This window comes from Macaca nemestrina, chromosome 4 (genome assembly GCF_043159975.1).
Source record: "Macaca nemestrina isolate mMacNem1 chromosome 4, mMacNem.hap1, whole genome shotgun sequence".
Taxonomy (NCBI): Eukaryota; Metazoa; Chordata; class Mammalia; order Primates; family Cercopithecidae; genus Macaca; species Macaca nemestrina.
This window is the reverse complement of record NC_092128.1, coordinates 36449307-36476703: the sequence shown is the minus strand read 5'-3', so window position 1 is coordinate 36476703 and position 27397 is coordinate 36449307. Positions and strand designations below refer to the sequence as shown.

Genomic DNA, 27397 nt, shown 5'->3' with positions numbered 1-27397 from the left:
AGGAGTACAGATTTTCAGTTATAAGATGAACAAGTTCTAGGAATCTCTGTACAACATAGGGGATGATGGATATATTAACTTGATTGTAATAATCATTACACAACATACACATATATCAAATAATCATGTTGGACACCTTGAATACAATCTTGATTTGTTAAGTAAACAATTTTAAAATTTTCCAACAGAAAAATTCTACTTCCTTATCCTTCATTCAATGTATTTCTGTTTTTAAATATTATGAATTTTAATTTCTCAAGGCATGAACTTATTTACTAATTCATACCAAGAGCTATGCAACTAGGTTTCTTAAAATGCCTTTCCTAACTTGTGGATATCACCATTGTTATTCACTCACAGATTGTTGAAGATCTTGACAAATCCTTTACATGTGCGATCTCCATTTGCTCTCTACAGCAATACTCTGGAGTAGTTATTACTGGGCTTGTGTCCCAACAGAAGATTTGTACTTTAATGCCCCCTTAGGAACCCTGCCCTATGTAAAGATCTGCACCAGCAGCACTGAGGGTGGACCAGCCCTGGGCATATCTCTTGGACTGCTGGACAGAGCTCTAGATGTAACAGTTGCAGCATCTTAGAATAAAGGCATTTCTTCTGACCGTATGGGTTCAAAAATTTGCATGTGAAGTATGACAACACTAAAGTGTTTAAACTTCAGGACTTAATTCAGGCTCATATAAACGGCATATCCTAGAAAAGCAACACTTCAAACTTTTTCTCATGCACTTCCCACAATAATTCTGAAAAATTTACCTTCTTCACACATTTTTAAGTGGACATCTAGAAATTTTTAACATAAAGAGTTGCAAAGAATATAATTTCTGGTGCATTTGAAACACTGACATTTAACATAAAACTGTGGTGTCACTCTTAAGTAAATACAATGGAATCTAACTACAGTCATGCATTGCTTAACGATGGGGATAGCCTCTGAGAATGCATCCTTAGTCAATTTTGTGCTTGCTTATGTGAACATCACAGAGTGTGAATATCACAGAGTGTGAAAATCACAGAGTGTACTTATACAAACCTAGGCAGTATGGCCTACTACAAACCTAGGCTATTTGGTATAGCCCACTGCTCCTGGGCTACAAATCTGTATAGCATGTTTTGTCCTGAATACTGTAGACAACTGTAACACAAAGGTAAGTATGTGTATCTCTAAACATATTTAAACACAGAAAAGGTACACTGAAAATACGGTACAAACAATACAAATGGTAAACATGTATAGGGTGCTTACCATGAAAGGAACTTGCAGGACGGGAAGTTGCTCTAGGTGAGTCAGTGAGTGAGTGGTGAGTAAATGTGAAGCCCTAGGACACTACTGCACACTACTACAGACTTTATAAAAACGGAACACTTAGGTTACACTGAATTAGTAAAAAAATTAAGTAACTGTACTGTGATGTTACGACGGCTATGATGTCACTAAGAGATAGGATTTTTCAGCTCCATTATCAACTTATTGGACCAGTCATTCATATATGCAGTCCATCATTGACCAAAATATCCTTATGCAGTGTATGACTATTTTGTAGCAATATGATCCCACCACCGATTTAGAAAAATACCTGCAAAACTCCTTACAGAAATTTATAATATTTTTTCATAGAACACTTTACTTTGATTTCATTTCCCCAGAAACTTAGAATTGTTTTCTACTGTAATATATGTTAATGCCTGAATATTAATGACCTTATCAAAATTATCTATGCCATACATATGTATATATTTTTTCTCTGATCATAAGGGTCTAGTCCCAAAAATCATTGAATTGAGTTTTTATTAGACAGTAATGCTCAAGTGATCCAAAACAAATATGTCCCACAAATGTACATTTATAATACATATAAAAAATAAATTAGATATGCATCTCAATGAAATGGATAGTGCTTTTTCTTCCAATTAGTGCATGTATCCATAGATTGAAACAGAGTTCAGCATTAATTTTAATCCAGGATTTTTTTTTCTGTTGTAAGCTCTAAGAAAATAAGTAGATGGGAGCATTATTACAGCAATGCCCATCAATTTAATTCCTATTTAAATGTCCCCAAACCATGCAGCGATTAATAAGCAAAAACTCTTTTTCAATTATTTAGCACTTGAATACTTGTATAAATTCTTTGCCAACTTTACTGAAAGTAAAATACAAGCCATCTAATTTGCAGAAGAATTTACTACATCATCAATCAATCACTTTCTCAAAACCAATGGTAATATTACACATTTGCCTTCTGAACGGTACCCTGGAGGTTTTTTCAATCTGGAACAAGAACCACCACTGTTAAGACCTGAGTTGAGTGAGAGTTGTACCTTTCTTTTGTAAAGTGGGAGAAGGATGACTGTGAAAGGGAGGCTGAGAATGAGACTGAGCAGAAGGCCTTTAGGAAAGGGTACTTACAGAACTAGAGGGTTCCTACTCAGTCCCATTAAAAATATACATTTGCCTATGTATGCCTGGGGAAGTTGTCTTGCTTATCCAGGTAGTCTCACAGTTTGAAAAACATCGTCCCAGTTAGGGTAGCAAAAGTCTGGAAGTGACCATGGAACTAGAGCCTAAAGTGAACACACACAAGAAAAAGAATTGGCCCTTTATGGTGAATATGTTTTCCATGGAATTTCTAGAAAAATTGGAACTTGGGGTAGGAGAATGAGGACTGGACTGGGCAGATGCTAGACCAAGTATCATAGTCTGAGACCAACTGAGAGGCTTTTTTAAATACTCTAAATAGTAGAAAAAGTACTGTGATTGGAGTACTGAGTGCCTACTGAGCCATTCTATTGCAGCTGGTGCTAATGGGGAAGCAGAAGGTATAATACACATTTCTTGTCTTCAAGGAGCTTCCACCTTATTTGAGCCATCTGTTACGGAAATGAAATTTAAGCAGAAAGAGGATACAGAGGCTATATTATTAAACCAGTAGCCCAGGGGAAGAGGAAAGAGGGCAGCAATAGGATGTATAATTTGGTGAGGGAATGTTGTGATGTTAGAAGTCCCTGGCAGTGGGAGAGCTGCTAAGAATTAATCGGAGAAGAGTTACATGTGGACATTTGCTATGACAAAGGGCATTTGCTAACCAAGAGAGAACTACAAAAGCACCTACATACATAGACATTCCACGCCTAATTCCCCTTCCTCCCAACTGCAACCCTAAACAAATGTTGTAGAAAGATTAGATGAGCAGGAAAAACAAGACTGGATAAAAGGGACTAAGGTCACTTTTTCCCACTACAGGTTTCTGAGTGATTTAGAAGGAAAGAAAAAAGGTTGTGAAATGTGTAAGTCCTGGTTTAAACTGTTCTGAAAAATTTAATACCTGAACATGTTATTCAATACCTAAAATAACCAGAAAAGGTATGGCATCTGCAAAGATGTCTTCAAGGACGGTATGGGAGAGAGATCCTAGAGTACCTGAGGATTGTGCTGTGGTAAGAATTAAGCTTCCTATTTAAGCCCTTCCAAATTTAGACCCCTCAATAATTTGTTACATAAACCAAATCAAGTAATAACGATAACTATAAAAGACTGTTCTGAAAAAACTGTCACAGGATCACAACAAATATTACTAATCATAATTCTATAATCTTTCTCCAAAATTTTCTTTTTTATTATTATACTTTATGTTCTAGGGTACATGTGCACAACCTGCAGGTTTGTTACATATGTATACATGTGCCATGTTGGTATGCTGCACCCATTAACTCGTTATTTACACTAGGTATAACTCCCAATGCAATCCCTCCCCGCTCCCCCCACCCCACAACAGGCCCTGGTGTGTGATGTTCCCCTTCCTGTGTCAAAGTGTTCTCATTGTTCAATTCCCACCTATGAGTGAGAATATGCAGTGTTTGGTTTTCTGTTCTTGCGATAGTTTGCTAAGAATGATGGTTTCCAGCTGTATCCATGTCCCTACAAAGGACACGAACTCATCCTTTTTTATGGCCGCATAGTATTCCATGGTGTATATGTGCCACATTTTCTTAATCCAGTCTGTCACTGATGGACATTTGGGTTGGTTCCAAGTCTTTGCTATTGTGAATAGTGCCGCAATAAACATACGTGTGCATGTGTCTTTATAGCAGCATGATTTATAATCCTTTGGGTATATACCCAGTAATGGGATGGCTGGGTCAAATGGTATTTCTAGTTCTAGATCCTTGAGGAATCGCCACACTGTCTTCCACAATGGTTGAACTAGTTTTTAGTCCTATCGACTGTGTGAAAGTGTTCCTATTTCTCCATGCTGTTTTTCACTGGAGCTTATGAATGCTCTTCAGCTAACATCTGGAATCTAAATCCATCATATCTTCTTATTAATTCAGATGCCTCTAATTTTAAGGATCCCCAGATTGCTCCCTTTATTGTAAATAAATTCTCAATGAATGTAAATTTCTGTATTTGGCTAATGCTTATCTCTTTAGGCTTCATTTTGTTCTGCACCAACAGTATCGGTCTTGAGAAATGTTACTTCTAGTGAATTTATTTATATAAAAAGAAGCAATCTGTCATGATTTTGAAGATGGAAATGAGAGGAGAGAAAACTTTTGTATGGTTTGAGTGTTTTGTCTTTGGTTCATTAAAAATAGGTGCAGTTGGCTGACCGTGGTGGCTCACGCCTGTAATCCCAGCACTTTGGGTGGGCGAGGTGGGCAGATCATGAGGTCAAGAGATCGAGACCATCCTGGCCAACACAGTGAAACCCCAACTCTACTAAAACTACAAAAATTAGCTGGGTGTGGTGGTGCATGCCTGTAGTCCCAGCTACTCAAGAGGCTGAGGCAGAGAATTGTTTGAACCTGGGAGGTGGAGATTGCAGTGAGCTGTGATTGCACCATTGCACTCCAGCACTCCAGCCTGGTGACAGAGCGAGACTCCATCTAAAAAAAAAAGAAGGCACAGTTTTTCAAAGATCATACAAAAATGTAGCATATTTTATTTTATCTCTAGTCTGTAAGAACAGCTGACTAATGAATTATACTTCAAAAATAATTCGGACATTACTGAATTAAAATGGAAGCTAATATGCTTTTAAAAAGCATGGTTAGATTATCTTGTTTTATATGCAGTCTGTATTTAATCTCTCTTAAACATTGTCTCAGTACCTTGCCATCGTGATAAGCATTCCATTTGTAGCTGCAATGTTCTTTCAATAGTTTGACAGATATTACAATTCTGGTTAAGAATTTAAAGTTTCCAGAAATTGGTACTGGAGACTGTATTTCCCATCATTTTTATGAGGCAAAAGGATGTTCTATCATAATATCCATAAATACATTTCTCTAATGACACACAATTCATTAGTTTTTCTTATTGCTTCTTGTCTTTTTATTACTTTCAGGGGGTGGGCAGTAGAGACCCATTAATCTTCAAATGCTTTTAATAAAACAGCACTATGGGATGAAGGAGAGACAGAAGGGGTGGCAAAAACACAGTGTGGCTTCCTGGTGTTTTTGGTTTTTTCCTCTAACAAATGTTACCGATATTTAATTCCCTAGTGTGATTATCAGTGCACTTTTATTTTATTGTGGTACTGCACTGGACACTTAAAAATTTGTTAAGAGGTTAGATTTCAAGGCTGGGTATGGTGGCTCACACCTGTAATCCCAGCACTTTGGGAGGCTGAGGTGGGAGGATTGCTTGAGGCCAGGAATTTGAGACAAGTCTGGGTAACACAGACTTCATCTCTACAAAAAAATGAAAAAATTAAAAAAGAGGTTAGATATCATGCTAAATGTTCTCCCTTATTTGTGTTTAATAATGAATTTCCTTATTTTCCTGGTACCAAGATCTATTTTTACCTTCCATAGGCTATTACTAGCTCCTGTGTTTGTTTAGGCACTCAAAGGATACTTAACACTTGGAGGGAATAAAAGACTAGTACATATAAGGAAATTTAGGACTACTATATGACCATAATAAATTTTGTTCTCCCTTCACCACCCCACAGCTGGTCATCCCTCCTACTATCCCTCCATTTTCTTTTCAGTGGTATCATTAAGGGTATGGGCTAACACCAAAATAAATGAAATGTCTGGAAAGGGTAAAATGCTATAAAGTATAGAAACAATTCCTCTGTATCTCATTCATACAAAACTCTTCCTGGTTTACTAAGAGACTGTGAAACGATGACTTAAAAATCCATAAATAACAGGAATTTTCTCCATAACTGAAATATATAGTTTATCCACACTCCCTTCCCTATTTTACAAAATAAAAATTAAAATGAAACTTTCTCAAATTACACTGTCTCCCCGTCACTCTTTGTAAATCAAACTTGTCTATCAATACCACGTTTATTAGACCCCAGGTCCTAGGTTATGTACCAACCTCACACGCTGTTTCCCCCTAATTGCTGGCAGGAAATCAGAACTACAGGAATGAAATAGGCAATGGCCAGAAATCTTGATTAAGTGTATTGGAAATATGGACTAAATAAGGCACTTTAATTAGTATCAGACAGAAGAATGAATTTATCTCCAACAAAGCACAAACTGTTGAAGCATTAAAATTTGGAAAACGTGTCTGAGACATAATTCACTATGATGATGGAGGAGATAAATCTCTTTCCTGTTGTGCAAGATGAGTTTGGGATGAAAGTAATGACACTGCTAAAAAGCTGCAGTTGGTCAGCATTCATGAGATACATTTTTAAGGTAATCTGCCCTGGGATACCACAAATCTCTTAATTCATTTAAAAAGTTAACTCAGTGTTCATGGGGAAACACAGAAAGGCTATTTTAGTCAAATTTCCTTACAGAAAGAGTAATTTTTAAAAAAGAGCACTGGGGGCTTTTTATAATACTTCCTCTCAGGTTTCTAAGTATTTTAATTCACTTATATTGTTCATGCACTTGTTCCCCAATATCAGAAGCCCTTTCAAATACATTATGAATATACAGAAAATTAAATAACAGCCCATGAAACTTTTACTGTTTGTAAAAAAAAAAAAAAGTGTTAAAATAACATAACTTCAGATAAAAGTTAATTGGTCTCACAAACCAAATTTAAGTATCAATTAAATATAAGATTTTGTAGAAACTACGATAAGCAAAAAAAAATCCAGATACAAAGACTACATATTGCATGATTCCATTTATATAAACTATCCAGGAAAAGTAAAATTGCAGAGCCTGAAAATAGATGAGTGGTTTCCTGGAACTGAGAGTGGGAGCAGGAATAGACTGCAAATGGCCATGACAGAACTTTCTGAAGTGATATGTCTAAAAATTGAATTTTGATGATAGTTGCACAAATGTATAAATTTACTAAAAATCATCTAATCTACAATAGATGGATTTTATTTTATACCTAAATAAAACAGAGAAGATTATGTGGGGAAGAAAAAAAACCATGGCATTGAGATTATTAGAGAAGTTGCACTCCCTCAATATCTCATGGATTAGTAGGGTAGACCTAATAAAATAATCTAAGGACCATGAAAGAGCTTCCCAACAAGTGGTGGTACAATAGTATTCTTCCAGTGGGTTTCAGGACTGACAAGACTTCAATTCTCTCGGCCACTGGAGTGGCATGGCAGGACCTGGGGTTTATATTTCCTGCAGCTAAGAACCTTCTTCCATTGACTCTATTTACTACAGAAACAAAATATTTTGCTGATCAAAGGGACCTTGATGAATGACAATGAAAAGAGATTATATCATTATTTACAAATGCAACTAAAGTAGTGCTTAGAGGGAAATTTACAGTTGCAATTGCCTATATTAAGAAAAAAGAAAGATCTGAAATCAAAAGCCTAACTTTTCACCTAACACACGGTAAAAGTGAAAGCAAACTAAACCTAAAAAAAGGAGGAGGTAAATAGTGCAGAATGAAGATAAAATAGGGAATAGAAAAATAGGAGAGAGTCCAAGAAATAATCCTAGAAATGTCATTTAAAATAGTTTTTTTAATGGACAAACTTCTAGTTAGACGGGCTAAGAAAAAAGAAAGGATATTCAAATTACTAGAATCAGAAATGGAAGACAGAATACTATTACTGACCTTATAGAAACTAAAAATAATTATAAAAACTATGATCAAATGTGTAACAATAAGTTAAAGAACTTGGATGAATCAAAAACTTAATGGCATTAACTTTTAATGGCAAAAAACACAATTACTTTTGCACCAACCTAATAGAAAAACCTAAAATGACTCAAGAAGAAAGACAATGAACAGATCTATAACATGAGATCAAATTAATAATCACAGAATTACTACCAAAGAAAAGCTCAGTCCCAGATGACTCCACTGGTGAATTCTACCAAATGCTTTCAACAAAACACAAATTCTTCATACCTTTGAAAAAAATTGAAGGGTCCACTTAAAACTTTTTCTACAAGGCCACTATTACCCTGATAACAAAATCAGAGACATTACACAAAAAATTACAAGGACAATATCTCTTATGAATATAGTGGCCAAAAACTTCAACAAAGCACAGAAAACCAAATCCAGTAACAAATTTTTAAAATCCTATATTATGACGAAGTGGGAATTGTGCAAGGAATGCAAGGTTCATTTAACACCTGAAAATCAAATAATGTGTTACATCATATCAACAGAATAAAAGATAAAATCCACATGATCATCTCAATAGATGTAGGAAAGCATTTTACAAAATCAAACACCCTTTCATTATAAAAACAGTAAACAAACTAGGAATAGAAAGGAACATCCTTAAACTGCTAAGAGTTTCTATTAAAAATCCAGAGCTAAAATCAGATTTAATTATAAAAGATTATATGTTTTCCCCCTATGATCAGGAATACCACCAACATGCCTTTTCTTACCACTTTTATTCAACATTGAACTAGAGACAATTAGTCAAAAAAATTAAATAATGGAAATCTAAATGAGACAGGAAGAAGTTAAACTATCAGTATTTGCAGATGACATGGTCTTGCACATAGAAAAGCCTACAAAATCCACTAAAAACTTTAGAGTTAATGAGCAAGCTCAGTAAGCTTGATTGATGCACATAAAATCTATATACAAAAATAATTATATTTCCAATAATTTGAATGATTTAAAAGTAAAATTACGAAAACAATTCCACTCACAATAGCATAAAAAAGAATAAAATAATAGAAATACATGTAACAAAAAATAAAACTTTTACTTTGAAAGCTACAAGACATTGTTGAAAGGGAAACTGAAGGTCTTAAATACATAGAAAGACATTCCATGTCTGTGGATCAGAAGACTTAATACTGTTAAGATGGCAGTATGTTCCTAATTGACCTACAGTTACAACATAATCCCTACTGGAATCTCAGTTGGTGATCTTTGCATAATCTTTACAAAAGTTGATAAACTGTTCCTAAAATTCATATCAAATTTCAGAATAGCCAAAACAATCTTGAAAAGCAACACAGGTGAAAGCCTTACACTCCTGATTTCAAAAATTACTGCAGAGCAATGGTAATCAAGAAAGTGTGGTAGTGGCATAAGAACAGGCATATAGATTGGTAAAACAGAATTGAGAGTCCAGAAACAAATGCATGTGTCTATGGTCAACTGATTTTCAAAAAGGATGCAAATAACATTCAATAAGGAAAGAATTCAACAAATGGTGTTGGGACAACTGAATAGTCACATGTAAAAGAAGGAAGCTGGACCCTTACATTACACCATATACAAAAATCAACCTAAAATGGATCAGTGACCTAAATATAAGAGTTAAAATTATGAAAGTCTTAGGAGAAGGCATAGAGCTAAAGCTTAGTGACTTTAGGTTTGACAATGAATTCTCAGTGGTGACAACAAAGGCACAACAAAGAAAAAAATAAATTGGACTTCATCAAAATTTTGTGTTTCAAAATACAAATCAAGAAAGTGAACAAATTCACAGACTGAGAGAAAAGGTTTGCAAATCACATATATGATAAAGGCCTAATATCCAAAATAGAGGAACTCTTAAAACCTGAGAAAACAAAAATGGGCAAAGGACTTGAACAGACTTAATATATGGCACTTGATACTGGCATTGCACATCAGGCAGGAAAAATGTAACGGTGCTAGGACATTTAGCTTTCCATATGAAATATATACATGTAAGGAAAAATATTTATACCATATCAGCTTGTATGAGTATACTCTATGATGTTCAACAAAATCACCTAATGACACATTTCTCAGAATATATCCCTGCTGTTAAGAAACACATGACTGTATATATAATTCTATTTATATGAAATGTCCAGAATAGGTAAATCTATAAAAGACAGAAAGCAAATTAGTGGTTGCTTAAGACTGGAGTGGTTAGGGGTTGATAGCTAAAGGGTACAGTTTTTTTTTTTTTTTAGATGATGAGTATATTCAAAAATGGATAGTGGTGATGATTACACAATTCTGTGAATATACTAATGTATTACCCCCAAATATATACTGTGACTAGATCACAAAAATAAGTTTAGTCAATTAATTAATAAATTCCACTTGAATGCCTACTAAGTACTCAGATATAAGACTAAATAGGATAAGATGTTTTGTCCTTTTCTCAGGAGGAAATATATCGCAAAATAAACACATAATTAACACAGTCCAAAAATTAAAAAGTGGCGAGCCAGAAAATATACACTTCCCACTGGGTTAAAGGGAAGGATTATTCTCAGTGATGGTTAAGTTGAGATTCTCAATGCCAAGAAAACAGCTATACAAAGATAACAGGGAAGATGACTACAAGCAGAGGGGAAAGCAAGTGCGACACCGGGAATGGGTGGATAAGTGTTTGAGGAACTGCATGAAGTCGAGGGCAGATGAATTGCAGAAGATCGGTAGAACAGAGGGAGCAGGCGAGATCCCAGAGGTCATGAGAGATTGGTCAAGGGCAGGCCTGTAGGAATTTGTAGGTTAGGATGAGAAGCTTTGACTTATTTCTTTTCAACCCCCTAACACTCTGAGCACCTCTCTTCCATTACACATAACCCACTGTATCTCCCTATCCTGCCTGCTCTAAAGAAAATGAACATTTCTCATATATCTTTAGTGCCTATTTGGGATCTCAACAGAGGTCTCTTGAATGAACAGGTCACATATTGGTATTATAATAAGGCAAAAATCCTAAATCCTATAAGATATTTAGAATAAAGATTAAATAGAAGAAAAAAAATGTTTTCTAAAGGTAATGTACAAATGAAGGTCAAGCATATTGCATCTGAATTCCTCAGGCCAGCCTGGTTGTTTCTACTAGAGACCATGATGGGTCCTCAAGTTTGAATGAGTTAAAGAGAACATCTTACTAACTTAATTAACTCATTGCCAGAATCTGAAACATCAAACTGCTGGCAAAAAGCAGCTTTATACTCTGATTATGGAGCAGTAGTCATTAACTGCTTCTCTAGCCCACTTACTAAGTATTCCAAATAATTGTGCAGAATCATGGTATCTACTGTTACATCACCAAGAACTGTAACAGACAAAAATGAAAAGGCTATTAGAATACAATTCTCACAAATGAAATAGGATTATGTATTACCTTTCAAATAACAAATGATGATAAAATTTGCTTTCCTTAGAAATGACTTATAAATGTTTTATTGCCTAATGATTAGCTTTGCATTTGCATGTTGGATTTCCTGTTTGTACTACACAGGAATTCTGCCAAAATTCTAATTATAACATCATTATCCAGAAAGGAACACACTAGTTCTAACACATTTGAGACAAGCTAGCCAAATAGCAGTTTTAGAGTGTAATACCACACATTTATGCACATAAATAGAGCATGTTTCTTCGGGAGGATTAAAAAAACAAACAACAACAACAATACATTTTTTTCAACTGGCTTACTGTGGCCTTGAGGCTTCAGCCTGGTCTGTCTGCAGTTTTTCTCCTTCCACTTCCATTGTACAGTAAACAATTCGATTGGGAGCAACTGACTTCAAGCCTTGCACTTCCATTATGACAATCTAAAGATAAAATGATTTTAAAATAATGCATCAAGTTGACAACATTTAGCAATATACAGAAATAGCAGCATGAACTGAATAAGGAAGATTGACAAAACTGAAAAAAAAAATTGTTTTATTAACATCACTGGTATTTTTATCTTCTTTAGAATCCACCTCTATTCATAGAAGGTATAGCAAATAATATTTTTAGGAAATCTGGCAACTGAAACTATATTTGCTGCCAGCTACAGATAAGAGTAAGGTCAAAGGTCATAAATATAAGCTGTAGTGAATTAAACGAAATTTAAACTCAGATCCTTAACAAATTAAGGCAAGTCTGCATGAAGTTAAGCAGAATCACAAATGAAAATTCAGTGCAGATGATAACAGCAGCACACAAGTTCCATATAAATTAATATAGTATATATTAATGGCAGACATTTATACCATCATACCAACTCATTGATATCAACACGTGACATCAGAAATTTTCTATATTCACTTGAGATTACTATTACTGTCTGTAAAAGAGTTTAATTTATGGACTGTATCTTATTAAATGGAAAACTATAATTTGTCACTGAACATCTTAATACTAACTTGGTAAGTAAAAATAATTTTTCTATCCATTAAAGATATGTACCAATTTAATTCAGTACACTGGAAAAACTGATATTGCCGTATGTATTTGTAACTCCTGAGAGAAAGGACAACATATATTTTTTATGTGCGCTTTTTAATGTTTGTCGAAGAGGCTGCCAATCTTAAAACACTGTAACCTATCATTCTCATTGGATGTATACATCAAATATGAATATTATTTACCATAAGGTTTTCAATCAAAAGTTACATCATGAACTCTTCTAAATTCTCAAAATTTATAAAATAGATTAAAATGCATTTATATATGTACATTGATTTCTTCATTGATCCCATGTTGTATCTGCACAAATAATAATAAAATTCATGTTTCATAGCTACCAAAATATCTACCATAAACATAATCTGTATCAGTTCCTGATCATGTAATACTTTATTACAGTCATTACATTTTTTATAGAGTCGTGATAAGAATTTTGATCCAAAAGCGCTCAAAAAACAAATCATCTTAAAAGTGTTCTTCCTTTCAGCTCTGTTACAAGAGAAGAGTCATGTTTGTAAATATAAATGTGTATTTGGTTTTTGTTAAATTTTGTTTTCATAAAATATATAGGAAACTGATCACTCAGTTATTTATCAATAAAATAAAAGGTCAAACTCAGAACAGGTTTTCCTCCTCAACCAGGGCTTTTGTCATTTTCTCACATGGAAATGCATACCAACATATGAATCAAAATCAGGACTTAACCGAAAACAGACCAAGAAAAGTAATGGAGAATTGATAGAGAAAAGTAGTATCTTTCACAGCTGTTCTAACACTCCTCAGGGAAATTGGGATGAAATACTAAATCTTGATTAAAGAAAATAAGCAAAGGAAGTCATGCATTTTTAATGACTCAGGTTTTTTGCTAGTAATATTGAAATTTGTTAGATTCTTATACAAATAAAACCAGAAGCTGAGATAAATCAAATACATAACCATATTAATTAAAAGGCAAATACACTTGGACTTACCACCATTACTCTAATAACTTCTTAATAATAAAAATGTTTGATGGTCATTTAAAATGTATGAAACAACAGAACTGGGTACCACAAGTCTAGAAATCGTAAGAGCACTGCTTCATATTTCAGAATATTATTGACACTGCATCTCTTTCTGCAGTGTGTTTAAATAGCCCAAATGCAAGAGAAGAAAGGCAGCATCTGCTTGACATTATTTCTGTCACCTCTACTATAAGCTACTGTAAACACGACCTCCTAAAACATACTACTTATGAAATGGTACTCTGCTTTTCAAAACAATACTTCCAACTATGCTGGGAACCTTTTATCCTGCAGAATTGTCACTTTCAAAAGATACAGTTTCTGTGATAAAAAAAATCTATACGTATAAATAAAACAATATGATTGTACAGATCTGATATCAAAAAGGAAAATAAAACATAGCTGGCCTAAATAATTAGTGATAAAGACAGCCAAGAATTCCATGGACCATCAGCTAATCTAACTTTAAGTAAGTGTTTCAATTCCCAGTAAAACTTGCTAGTGGACCTATGGAAGCTAAACCGACCTATTTTTCATCTTCTCTTTCCCATTCTCTCTGTAGCTGATGTCATAAGGATAAAATAAATAAAGCTGTCCTAGAAGTAAAAAGAAGAGAGGCACGTATAAAATGTGAAACTAGGTAACTTTCTTCCAGGTGAAATGCTGACCACAGAGTTAGGAGACATTTAAGCATGTGTAGTTTATAAAAGAATGACACTGAGCAGTATGGTGAAATTGGGAACCATATAGCACCAAACATAGAGAAACTCATGGAATCTGCTAGCCTAATATCAATGAAAGAATTCAGTGTAAAAAACCAACTATAGGCTGGGCGCGGTGGCTCACATCTGTAATCTCAGCACTTTGGGAGGCCGAGGCAGGCGGATCACGAGGTCAGGAGATCGAGACCATCCCGGCTAACACGGTGAAACCCCGTCTCTACTAAAAACACAAAAAATTAGCCAGGCGTGGTGGCGGGCGCCTGTAGTCCCAGCTACTCAGGAGGCTGAGGCAGGAGAATGGCGTGAACCCGCAGGAGCTTGCAGTGAGCTGAGATCGCGCCACTGCACTCCAGCCTGGGCAACAATGGGAGACTCTGTCTCAAAAAAAAAAAGAAGTCAACTATACTCATGCCACTGATAACATTCCCCACTTTCCACTTCTTAGGTCAACATTTGTTTTTCTAGTATTGCTTGAACATTTAACATTATTGAATAGCTTAGTGTTTTGTGGATTGGATCATCTCTTGCTTTAATATTTCTTCTGAAGCCTTAATGAACAGGGAAACCTAAAAGTAATCCTGTACAGCTGCTTTTTTGGTACCATAAAAATCCTTAATTCAATAAGTATTTATTGAGTCAATTGTGCACTAGGCATTGTTTAGGCACTTTCATTACCTCAGTAAACAAAAAAGAAAGAGAAAGAAATAGAACCTTCCTGCAACTTACATTCTAGTAGAGAAAGCCAGATAATTAACAATAAACACAATATATAACTGAACTATATGTTAGTTGGTAAGTACTATAGCAAAAACTGATCTTGGGAAGGGAATAGGGTATGGTGGGAGAAGGGAAGGGTGGGAGCAATTTTAAAGAGAAGGTGAAATTTGAGTAGAGTTTTTCAAATCTGCACTTTATTCCTTTGACTCAGTATAGTTCTTAGAAAAGATTCCTCCACTGGACCACTTCTAAGCCTGACTAATGAAGTGTGACAGCTTTAAATGGGATTAACTGCTTGCCTTTCAGAGTTTTCTTAGGCTGAAATATGGGGTCTGAGGAGCAAGATTTGCTGAAAGAACTAGAGATAATTACTCATTTTAGCTTGGCTGATGTCACAGGCCCTGTGACTAGAGGCATATCTATTCTCTCTGGTGTCCTATAAACATGCACTGCACCATCGTCACTTAACATGACTTTACGTTGTTGCTGGACACATAACTCTTGCTTAAAATACTGTGGACACTGAGAACAGATTTGTATAATGCTATAGTAGGAAAATATCTGCCTTAGATAGACATAGCAACAGAGGATGTCAAAACAATTTTATAAATATGCAAGCTTCTCAGACCATGAAAAGTGAAGTTTTAGCTCATATTCTCTAACAACCTACTGCCAACGGAACAGTCCTCCTAAACATATTGGCAATAAAGGACAGAATATCATTTCATAGTTATCACTTAAACATCGACTCAGCAGCCTAATTTTGTTTTCAACAGGCAAAACATAATTCATAAGTTAATTATTACAATTGTTTAAGATTTTTGAACAATAGAGAAAAGAGAATGTTCTAAACTTTTAGTTCTGAATGTTTACATATAAAGATAATGCTAGACTTGTACATTATAAAAGTTATTTGCTCTACAAATTATTTTTTCATCAATAAATTTAAATTATAGACTGGGCACAGTGTCTCAAGCCTGTAATCCTAGCACTTTTGGAGGCAGAGGTGGGTGGATTGTCTGAGCTCAGGAGTTCGAGACCAGCCTGGGCAAGGTGGCAAAACCCCATCTCTACTAAAAATACAAAAAAAAAAAAAAAAACTTAGCCGGGCATGGTGTTGCATGCCTATAGTCCCAGCTACTCAGGAGGCTGAAACAGGAGAACCGTTAGAACCTAGGAGGTGGAGGTTGTGGTGAGCAGAGATAACGCCACTGCACTCCAGTATGAGAAACAGAGAGAGACTCAGTCTCCAAATAAATAAATAAATAAATAAATAAATAAATAAGATAAACTCTTGTTGGAAAAAGTTATACTATAATTAAGGGACGAATTTTGTTTTGTATAAAGTCTTAAAAAATAGAAAAGAGTTGACGTTTTGTATTTCACTCAGCAGGAGATCTGAGACAGGAATGATGAGGAAATTCTACAGGTAACATGCTATGTAGTTTCAAATTAGACATCCTTATGTTATAAGATTGAAAAGACTGAGAAGAAACCCAGTAGTGAAACCATTTGGTCAAGTCATTAGGTAAGCCCAGAATCGAATCTTGAGTCAGAAGAAAGCCTCATAGTTCTAATATGACACTAAGTTTAATCTATTAACCTACAACTAAATCATTAATCCTGAAGTCAAGAAAGTGAGAGGCAGATGTCCTCAAGTTTGAATGTATCTCAGAGTTAAATATATGGAGAAAAAAGAATAAAAATAGAAGTTTTCTTCTTCTGCCATAAACTAAGGAAATGAAGTTTCAATAAAGAAATTGAAAACTGTTCTTCGTAAGACTGTATTTACTTTTATTTGTCAATCAGCAAATGCAAATGGCAGCACTGGGAACCAGCAGAGAGGATAAAAGGAAGGAGCTATAAGCCTCAATATAATTTTTGAAAGAGCTATGAATTAAAGTGTCACATTGTTACTATTTACTAATGGAATAAAAATTATGGGGAGGGGAAGCTGGAGTTTCAGCCAAATGGTGACTTGACTCTCCTAATTATTATGTTATAATCTTTTATCTTAATGCCTCACATACATTCTTTCTCCTGGGAACTAAAGATGTCAGGGGTGTGTGTGTGTGTCTGTGTGTGTGTGTGTGTGTGTGTTGTGGTGTACAAACCCACAGACATATAACTAGATAAGCCCATATACATAGATGATCAATGAAGAGATATGTAAAGCATCAATAGAAAGTTGTACAAAGAGTATTAGTCTTCGGTTTCCAGTGATTTGCATAAAATATGAAATTCTGAAGTTTTGGAGAATACAATTTTAAATGTATGACTTTTGTTCTTGCTCTAATATGTACTGTGCCTGTAATAAAACTTGAAGTCCTGAAAAAGAAGAATTCTCTATTTCTCATCATTCATGATACCTAATAATGTGCATTATAACTGGCTTATTTGATATGATCCTAGTAAAATGATCCTATGGGTAAAGTAGATTTAAAAAGAAAGGTTAACCAAAAATCTGAAAGGAGTTCCCAAATTACAAAGAATTCAATTATATATTGAATTGCTATTTCTACCCATGTGCATTTTGATGCTTATTTTATCAATGAATTTTTGTTATTGTTGTATTTTTGAGACAGGGTCTCACTCCGTCAGTCAGGCTGGAATGCAGTGTCATGATCACTGTTCAATGTAACCTCAACCTCCTGGGCTCAAGCAATTCTCCCATCTCAGCCTCCCAAGTAGCTGGGACTACAGGCACCATCATGACCAGATAATTCTTTTTTTTTTTTAAGGAAACAGGGTCTCGCTATGTTGCCTAGGCTGGTCTTAAACCTCTTGGCTTAAGTGATCTTCTTGCCTAGGCCTCGCAAAGTGCTGGGATTACAGGTGTGAGCCACAATGCTCGCCCTATTTTATCAGTAAACTTACACTAGCCTCGATGGCATAAAGAAGATTTGCCTTAAAACTTTTATTATTTTATTATTTAATCCTAATACTGTTATGTTTAAAGGGAAATTTGCATTCATTTGCATATACAAGCTGAAAGTCCAACAAATGAAGAATAATTTAACATCTCCAACATATATTACACTGTTTTAAATTCTAAACGTTACTGCAAAGGTCAACAGAAATTATTTTGCAGCTTCATTTATGCTGCCAGAGGTGAGCATGAGATAAAGCTACTTACCTCTAAGGTGAATGACAGCACCACGTCGGACTTTGACAGCTGAATCTCATTCTCATCTCCTATGTCCAAAAATGCAGAGTTCTGTGAACGTTTTAATTTTTGTAATTTAAATTCTGGACCACCTTTCGAAACTGGAAGACTTTCCAAATTGGCCATTAGCAAATTCACCGAAGACCGCAACTCTTCTATATACATATTCTCCATATCTTTTGCTATAAATTTGGGGAATTTTCTTTCCTTGAAAATAATTTTTAAAATAATAGTGTTACATAAGTCATATTTCAATTCATCATTAAAAAATTGTATGATGTATATACTTTGCTGTCTTAGAAATTACAACACTCTCAACATATCTACCCTACTTCAGTCACTAGGCTTTAAAATCCTCAGGCTTTGGCATTTTTGAATATATCTAAGGTACTTCAGATATCTTATTGAGGATCATTGCAGTACAAAATGAAAAAATCACATATATTTTCACATTAACTTTATTTGTGATCAGATCTGCTTAAGGAAAAACAAACTCTGAAAACATGCATGGAAGATATTTTAGTATATAGATGAACCTTAGCCACTGGTAGCTTTGCAATGCTTGAGATAACTGGTCTATAAAAAAAATTCAGGACACACAGCTTTGCCAGTTAGGAAACAAACATTTTAACAATAGCCCTATTTCTTACCACAGATATGCATTGTTGGAAGGGTATGCTTTTTCATAAATAGGCATTAAAAAATCACATTATTGAAGAGTGATGTGGTCATATTTCTAAAATTAGTAAATTTTCACATTAATGTGCCAAGATCTCTTGTGGCTATAAATTCAGTTTTTTACTAAAGGCTTAGAAAATGTTTAAAGCAAAAGGAAATTTATGATAAAAACTATCAAGGGAAAAAGTAACAATATCAATTTGAAAGATTCTATTTTCTTGCTAAATTATATCAGCATTGTCATTCAATAATTTTAACTCTGCAATCAGATTTGTTTCTTCTGCTCAATTAAAAGGACATTCCAAATATTGATATTTACCAAATCATTCTTTGGTAGTGCCAAATCATTCTTACAGCAGATTATAATAAATTTATATTCCCCAGAACAGCAAATGAGAGCACTTTGTTCCCTCACATTCTTGGCTCTTTCTTTAATGTTTACCAACCTGGCACTTAGGTTTTCTCTCTTAAAGACAGAGGGTATATAGTTTTACAACATTAAGCCTAGTGTAAAATGACCACCACTGCATAGAACTGGCTGGAGGATGAAAGCCTAAAGCGGCCATCTTTCAAATGACTGCTGAATGCTCCAGCACGGCCTTTACGTTTTCTCCCTTGACATCATTCAAAATCTAACCTAAGAAATCTGCATTACTAGTACAACTGGAAAGCATCCAGCGTGCTCGTCAACCTGCATCTAGTCTGACTCACTTGCACCAGTTCGTTCATGGGATGGGAAGGAACATCTGGCACCACTTCACAGATCAGTCCCAGAGTCGCAGGCCACCTGTTTTTCTTTTCCCCCAATATAACCTTCACATATTTCTTTTTAAAATAATTTACACATAATCAAAATTAAAATTGCATAATGTCAATTAATATCTTAATTAGACATTTAAATATCTACATTAAATATCTACATTAAATATTAAATGTAGACATTATTAAATATCTACATTAAAAATTAACTTAAATATTAATTTAAATATTAAATATTAAATGTAGACAGATTAAATATCTACATTAAAAATTAACTTTCCCAAAGAAGGTTCTTAAGTATCCTTTTAAAACTTCTCTACAGTTTGAAGCAACATTCCAAAATAGCAAATTTGTATCCTTAAAAAAACAGGCAACCACCCAGCTATAGAATACCTGGGTTTCCTTTAGTGGGGTGGGGGAGGGAAGGAATTGTCTTTAGAATAATTTTTCAGATAAGCAAAGAGAGGGGAAAAAAGCAAAACGATCCATAAAAAACATATTTTATGTTTTTGGACTAACTTTAAGGCTGTCAGAAAAAGCATCCAAAACTGAGAAATAAGGCAAAGCAATGAGCGGGCAGATCCTTTCAATGTCATATGGAGGTGAAGGCTATCCAATGATCATTTGGGGAAAAGATCTTAGTTCACCTTATTATTTATTATTGATTCAAGGTTCCAGACAATAAAGTTACACGTTACCTTGTAAAACTGTGTCTGAAAGAGGTGCAAATAATGTTTGGTGAATAATATAACCCAAAGGTTCAGTTTAAATCTGTATTACAAATTAACCAATTTTTAATTAAGCCCATTAATCTTATCTTAGTAATGCCCCCAAACACCTAGTTTCTCACATGCTCTTTGCTCTGGTTTTAATATCTAACTTGTTTGCTTATTAATTATGCATTGAATAAAATCTCTATTGTGTGTCATTTTATATTTGTATGAATGTCATAATTTTATCCTCAAAAAGTATAGTTTAACAAATAAAAAGGTGAGTATGTCACATATCTGAAAGTGCTGATATACTAATGCTTTGCTTTCAAATTTTCAACATGTTATGGAAAAACTAGCATTAGCACAAGAAAAAAAATCTATTTGTATTTAGCTTTAACTATAAACATTTCATTAACTATCATCTGTCAAACAGGAGAAAAGCAGGCATCTCCAAAATTGGCTCTTTTATCCGTATTTCCAAATTTTTCAGGGACTAGACTATACTTGAATTTTTTGTCTGAGAAAGCTCAAAATTCTGTTTTAAAACTTTGAGGTTTATTGATAATATTTCATCAACTCTATTTAGCCTGCTTGTGTTGTCCCTCACTGGCAAACAACAAAACTAATTGTGTATCAGACAAATACACATTTCATATTCGTTCTTTTAAACTAAAATTGAATCAGAAATAGGGTTATTTCCTAGTTGTCTAACTGTGAGTCACTCTTATAAGCTATGTGTTCTAATTAGGTCCTCTGTACAGCATAGGTCACTAGTGGTCTTAATACATGGTATACCCAAAAACAATATTTGTTTATTTAAAAGGTTTTCTCATTATTCAAATATAATCACTTTTTCTTAAGTGCTGTTAACCTTCCACTAGACGACATCTGGATTTCATACCCTAGGATAGTTTCTCTAAGCTGATCTCTGCTGCTTCCCATGCCCCATATTAATTTTAGGTTCTAATCTCAGCATCATGGCATCAAGTGAACTACTGCTTGTGTAGCTGGTTTCAAACCTAACTAAATCGTTGAAGTGTTTAAATGTTATTGCTACAAATTAGAGCAGATTCAGTTATCATTACCATATTGGTATTCTCTCTTCCTTTCAATTCAAATGAGTGGGAGAAAAGGGAGGGAGTCTACAAATAATTCAAGAATTCTTCACAGCTCCAGCTTTCTCACAAATATGCCAGCACGTAAGACTCAGTCATTCGATAGACATTCCCTGAGGGTCTGCTATGTGTTCTACTCCAGGCTCCTGGACAGAACCATGAAGATAATGGACAAAGTCCTCTGCTGCCATGAAACCTGTATTTTGCTGTGAGGTGATACACTTAGTAAACAAGGAAATAATTTCTTATGGTAGAAAGTGGTAAGTGACATGGAGAAAAAGTCTAGAAGGAACAGAGTGAGTGGTGAGAAGTGATGCAGTTTTAAACAGGGTGGTCGGGGAAGGTCTCAATGAGGAGATGATACCCTTTGAGCTAAAAGTGGATGAGGAAGTATGATGATTAATTTTGTTTGTCAGTCTGGCTAGGCTATGGTGCCCAGTTGTTGGGTCAAATATGAATTTAAGTGTTGCTATCAAGATATTCTTTAGATGTTAATAACATTTACAATCAGTAGATTCAATAAATCAGATCACCCTCCTACATCTATAGGTAGGTCTCATTCACTCAGTTAAAGGACTTATGACCAAAGGTGAAGGTTTCCTAAAGAAGCAGCAATTTTGCCTCAAGACTAAAACACAGTTTCTCGCCTGCCAGTCTGCCCTACACATTTCAGACTTAAGACTGTAACATCAACCCTCACCTGAATTTCCAGCCTGCCTACTTGTCCTATGGATTCTGGACTTGCCAGTGCCCACAGCTGTGGAAGCCAATTCCTTGAACACCATCAATCTCTCTCTCTCTCCCTGCCCTCCCCCCCCCACATATTTATATATATATATATACACACACACGCACACACACATATAACATGTATGTATGCATAACATCTACTTTAAATATTATATACATATTTATTATATGTACCTAGATATTTGTCTAGATATATGAAAATATAGATATAATCTCCCATTGGTTCTGTCTCTCTGGAGAACCTGACTACAGCAGGGAGCAAGCCATGTAAATGTCAGTGGATGTTCGCTGCAGGTGAAGAGTCAGGGCCAAGGCCCTGTGGCAAGGAAAGGCAAGGAGGCCACCGTAGCCAAAGTGGATTGAGCAAGGGCAAGAGTTTAGTGGAGGATAAAGTCAGAGAGGTAACAAAGAACAGATCACACAGGACTTTGAAGGCCATTTTAAGAACTTTTCTTTTTTTCTCAGCAACATAGGGAATCATCACAGATTTAGTGCAGAACATTGCTGGCTGTTGTGTTAATGGGGACAGGGGTAGAATCCAGGAGACTGACTAAAAGGACAGAACAATGATTGAGACAAGAGACAAAGATGACTGGACCACACTAGAAGGGGGAGGATGGCAGCAACTGTCACATTCTGGAAATACTGTGAAGGTAGAGATAAAAGGATTTCCTGATAAGTTGCATGAGGTATGAGAAAAAGAGGTCAAAGATGATTCCAAGTTTTTTGGCCTGAGTATCTGGAAGGACTGTACTATCAAGAATTGGCCTGCCCTGACCACTTGACTGAAAACTGTAACCACCCACATCTCCCTCTTACATTCCCCATCCCGCTTTTTCTGATCTATTTCCTAAGTAACAATGACCACCTTCCATAATTCAGTTACATGGCATGTTCACTGCTTATTGTGGGGTTATCGCAAATAAAATGTAAGTTCCACCAGGGCCTGGCAGAAATATTTTTGTCTCATTTTATCCCAATGTATCCCAAGTAACTAAGACAGTACCTGGCTGTATAGTTGGTGTTCAATTAATTTGTGGATAGAAAAAATGAGGCTCGAAAGTGTTAAGAATCGTGCCTACTATTATGTTTAGAAAACAGCAATCATGAATTTGGTCACAGGTCTTTCTGGCCCTGTACACATTTTGTTCACTACTTCCTAATCACCTCTTGGCTAAAGTATTAAAGCCAACATCCCTCTTGAAACAGAGATTTTGCCCTGTAGTTTTATTGTTATTATATTGTGTTGTTCTGTGAAATACAGAAGGGGGTGTTCCTGAATGCCAACTAATAGCTATTTATCAACCACACTTCTGGAATTATCAGATTGCAGAGGCAGCAGGATGTAAGAGAGCGAGCTGAGGCTCTGGAGGCAAGGCCAGGATTTGAGGTCTGCCTCAGCCACTTATTTGTTATGTAATCATGGTGAAATAAATAATCTTTTCTAAGCCTCAATTTCCTCTTCTATGAAATTAACTTCATGATATCATCTGCCCTTACAAGGTTTGTAGGATTATTATCAGAATATAATTCAACAAGGTCAGTCAATTGTTATTAGCCTTAAAAATATTTCATTAAGATGGCTTCACTTTGGTGAACTTGAAGTGGAAAGCAATTAAACCTGCTCAATCTGCTATGTCAACATTTTCATCAAAAGGTATCCTATTTTTAGAGGTATATTTTGCCTTCCAAACCCATGGGCTTTCCTTCTTTCTCCATGCGTTTTCCACTCTATCAACATCTCTGATGAAACCATCAGGGTTTTCTCAAGAAGAAGCCTTTGTGTGTTCATCACTAACCCTTTCTTCTGACTCAGCCCAGGCGTTTATGAACGTACCTTCTTCTCAGTATGAACCTGAGAATATGTCTGAGGCTTTTTTTTCCAGTCCCATAACTCTCCAGAAAATCACTTAAACTTTATTCTAAAGCATTGCATATGACAATGTGTCCAGTCTCAGGTAAAATCTACCAAGTATACAACCTTCCTAGAAACCCAGAGGACAAAAATAAGGCATGTTATCCTTTCAACCACTGCCCTCTGTGCAAATGTAACTCTTTGGCCCCTAATTTATAGCACACTGTATCTTCATTCATTTAGAGATTGTTCCTTGTGATCTAATTCCAGCTTGGTTCTTACAACTTACTGTTATTCTTGTTACACAATTTCTCTCAGTTTTTCTCATTTTATTGTTTCTCTCTAATTTCTCAACCTTTCCTTTACTTTTTAATATACGTTTAAACAGTACCAGCATTTTAAAAACATATATTAATATTTACAAATACAAATTTTCTTTGCAGAATTACAAAAATAATTGTTAAAATTAGTATGGGATATAACTTCTTGAATGCTGGAAGAGTTTACTATCTTGATTTGGGAGGTGGCTACACAAGGTGTATGCATAAACATTCATTAAACTGTAAAATGAAGATGTGTGCAGTTTATTGTATACATGTTATGAGAGAGATATAGAGAGACTATCCATCAAATATTGGAAGTTTTTGCTAAACAGAAAGGAAAGGGAAAGAATCTTATGCTCAAAGCAATCAACAGCACTATAATTGCAAGTCCATTGAAAAGAACTAAAATTTTCATACTACTGAAGTAAGTTAATCAATAAATTCACTAAAGAATGATTTAGACAATTAAGTTCCAGTCTCTCTAAAAACCTTAAGTACTAGAAAAAACTCGTGGCTTTTGTCTGAAATCTATTTCTATTCATGATACACAGTGATCATACAAATAAGTACAATATGATGAATTTCTTGTATCAAATACACTTTATCTGCCAGATTGTATACTAGATACTTAAAATTATATTTTTTCATGCATTTAGTCATTCAATTAAATATCAGTTGGAACCACTATGTGCCAATAACTCCGCTGTATACTTAGGAATGTATTATATGATTTTGTGGGGAGGTGTTTTTTCTCCCTGGATATATTTTGCTTAGTACAACATTAAAACTCTTCTAGATCTGGCAATTTGAGAAACTCATGCATTGCTTCAAGAAAAGTCTATAAAAGTTATCATTAAAATTAAACAGTTCACATATTAAGGATGAATATGTAAAGTGAATAATATGTTCCATCTAGATAACATGCATTCAGATATTTGGGATTAAGCGGTCTATGTGTAGAGAAGAAAATGTTAAAATTATGCTGGCTTTTTTTAACCTATACAAAACACTTTTTCAGCTCACAGAAATCTATGTAAAGAAAGGAACGGGGTACAGTATGTCCAAGTTAATAATTTACCTTTGCCATTTTATCTGCCAATTGCAGCCGGCCATCAAGTTCCCTTCTGATCTGGGCTGCTTGTTCGTCTGCATTATCCAGCTTAAAAACAAAACAGAAGTTACACATATTGTGATTACTTAATAGCAGTGACCCACAGACCAAGGCAAAGATTAAATGACTCAAAAATGTTTAATAGACTGTATCAGATATTATTACAAAGAGAATACAGGAGGCTGTTTAATTAGATTGGCAGACTAGATAAATTTATTGGGTAGTTTCTCATTGTGGTTTTATTCACAAAACCACAAAATCAGGAAATTGGATTTCTTGATCATTAGGTCAGTCCTAAATAGTTCCAGATATATGAACCTCTTGTTTTGTTCTTTCAAGTTCTCACCATGTATTTCTGGAGGACGAGATGCTGAGTAATGTTTCACTTCTTTCTTTGTATTTTAAAACATTCCCTTTGTTTTAATAATACGTTTGTATTAGTACTAAACTATAAAAGTACTCTTTGATTGACTAACTTTCTACCACTTAAGTCTTCATATACTCCTCATTCTAATACCAATAGACTAATACTGCCAAGAAACCCTTCCATTCTTTTAAGGATTGGCAGCATATTAGAAATCCATTCTCCTGTTCTAAATTTGACTGAAAACAAGAAAAGTGTGCTCTCATCTTTTTTTTTTTTAAGAAATCTCCCATTTACATGGAAAATTATTTTCACTTTATGAACTAATCCTTAACTTTTTCTATAACTTATTTTAACTTTGCTCATACCTTTTCACCCATTCACTCAATATTTATTAGTTCCTTTATAAAAATGTTAAAGTGAGGAGGTTAAGTGTTAATTTTCTCTTGACTTTAGTTTTTTCTCCTTTTGCACTCTCATCACGAAGAAGCCTGAACCGCACAATACACTTTAGTAAAGGACCATCTAAAGATTCGATTGAGAATAACATTAAACACCAAGGAGAATACGGTTTACTTGTCCCTTTCCTGAAGAACAACAAATTGACGAGGTTACATTTTTAAAAACATCCTCAAATAAGAAAGTCCTCAAAAACATGAGTAGAAACAAACCAGATTAACACGATGGTGATAAGGCAATTTATATGAAGAGTCAAAAAAAAAAAAAAAAAAAGAGGAAGATGTTTCTACAAGAGAAAACCAAAAGTCTGGAGGTGAGGAGGTAAAACTGGACACACACAGTGGTTCTTTTGGAATGAGATACCAGAAGAGGCAGAGTGAGGGACAGGACTGGAGAGAGAAGCAGGGCAACTTCATAAGTTACTCTTCACAAGCCACATTAGGGAATCTGGAGTTAGTTCCTACAACAAGGAGACTTCCTTGAAAGGTTTAAAGTGGAGGAGTGATATGATCAGACATAAGCTTTGGAAAGATCACTCTATCTCCAGCACAAACAATAGGTCAGAGAGACAGAAGAAAGTCTTCTTATTTTCTTTATAGATATACACAAAATGTTAAATTGAGGATATGCATGTTAATTTTCTCTTGGGAAAAAATACACAAAAGGCCTGAGATTATCTGTCTAAAATATGTTTCCAAGTTGATTTTTAAAAAACCAATTTCATTTTAAAATAAGTTAAAAAAACAGGCAAGATTTTCTTAAAATAAGTCGTTGTTATAAAGGAGTTTCTTTCTATGTCATCTCATAGAACTAATAAACTTAATTTTAGTTGATGAATATGATTCAAAATCGAACAGAAACAAGTTTCTCTTCACTGTGTCTAAAACCAAAATGATTCAAATTAAAAACTAATGTAATTGGCCAGGTACGGTAGCTCATGCCTGTAATCCCAGCACTTTGGGAGGCCGAGGCGGGTGGATTACTTGAAGTTAGGAGTTCAAGACCAGCCTGGCCAACACGGTGAAACCCTGTCTCTAATAAAAATACAAAAAAATTAGCCTGGTGTGGTGGCACACATCTGTAATCCTAGCTACTTGGG

The 27397-nt window shown here is 34.9% G+C and overlaps 1 protein-coding gene across 10 annotated transcripts in view; it reads right to left on the bottom strand.

The window, feature by feature from the left end:
• LOC105475142 (calcium dependent secretion activator 2) overlaps positions 1 to 27397 on the bottom strand; it is a 564483-nt gene that overhangs the window by 295329 nt on the left and 241757 nt on the right. For all 10 annotated transcript variants that reach the window (XM_011730292.3, XM_071094565.1, XM_071094564.1 and 7 more), the window contains 3 exons: positions 25443 to 25523; positions 18142 to 18378; positions 11819 to 11937 (listed from right to left, as the gene is read on the bottom strand). In XM_011730292.3, the coding sequence (XP_011728594.2) occupies positions 11819 to 11937; positions 18142 to 18378; positions 25443 to 25523 (437 nt within the window). The remainder of the gene's footprint in view (positions 1 to 11818; positions 11938 to 18141; positions 18379 to 25442; positions 25524 to 27397) is intronic.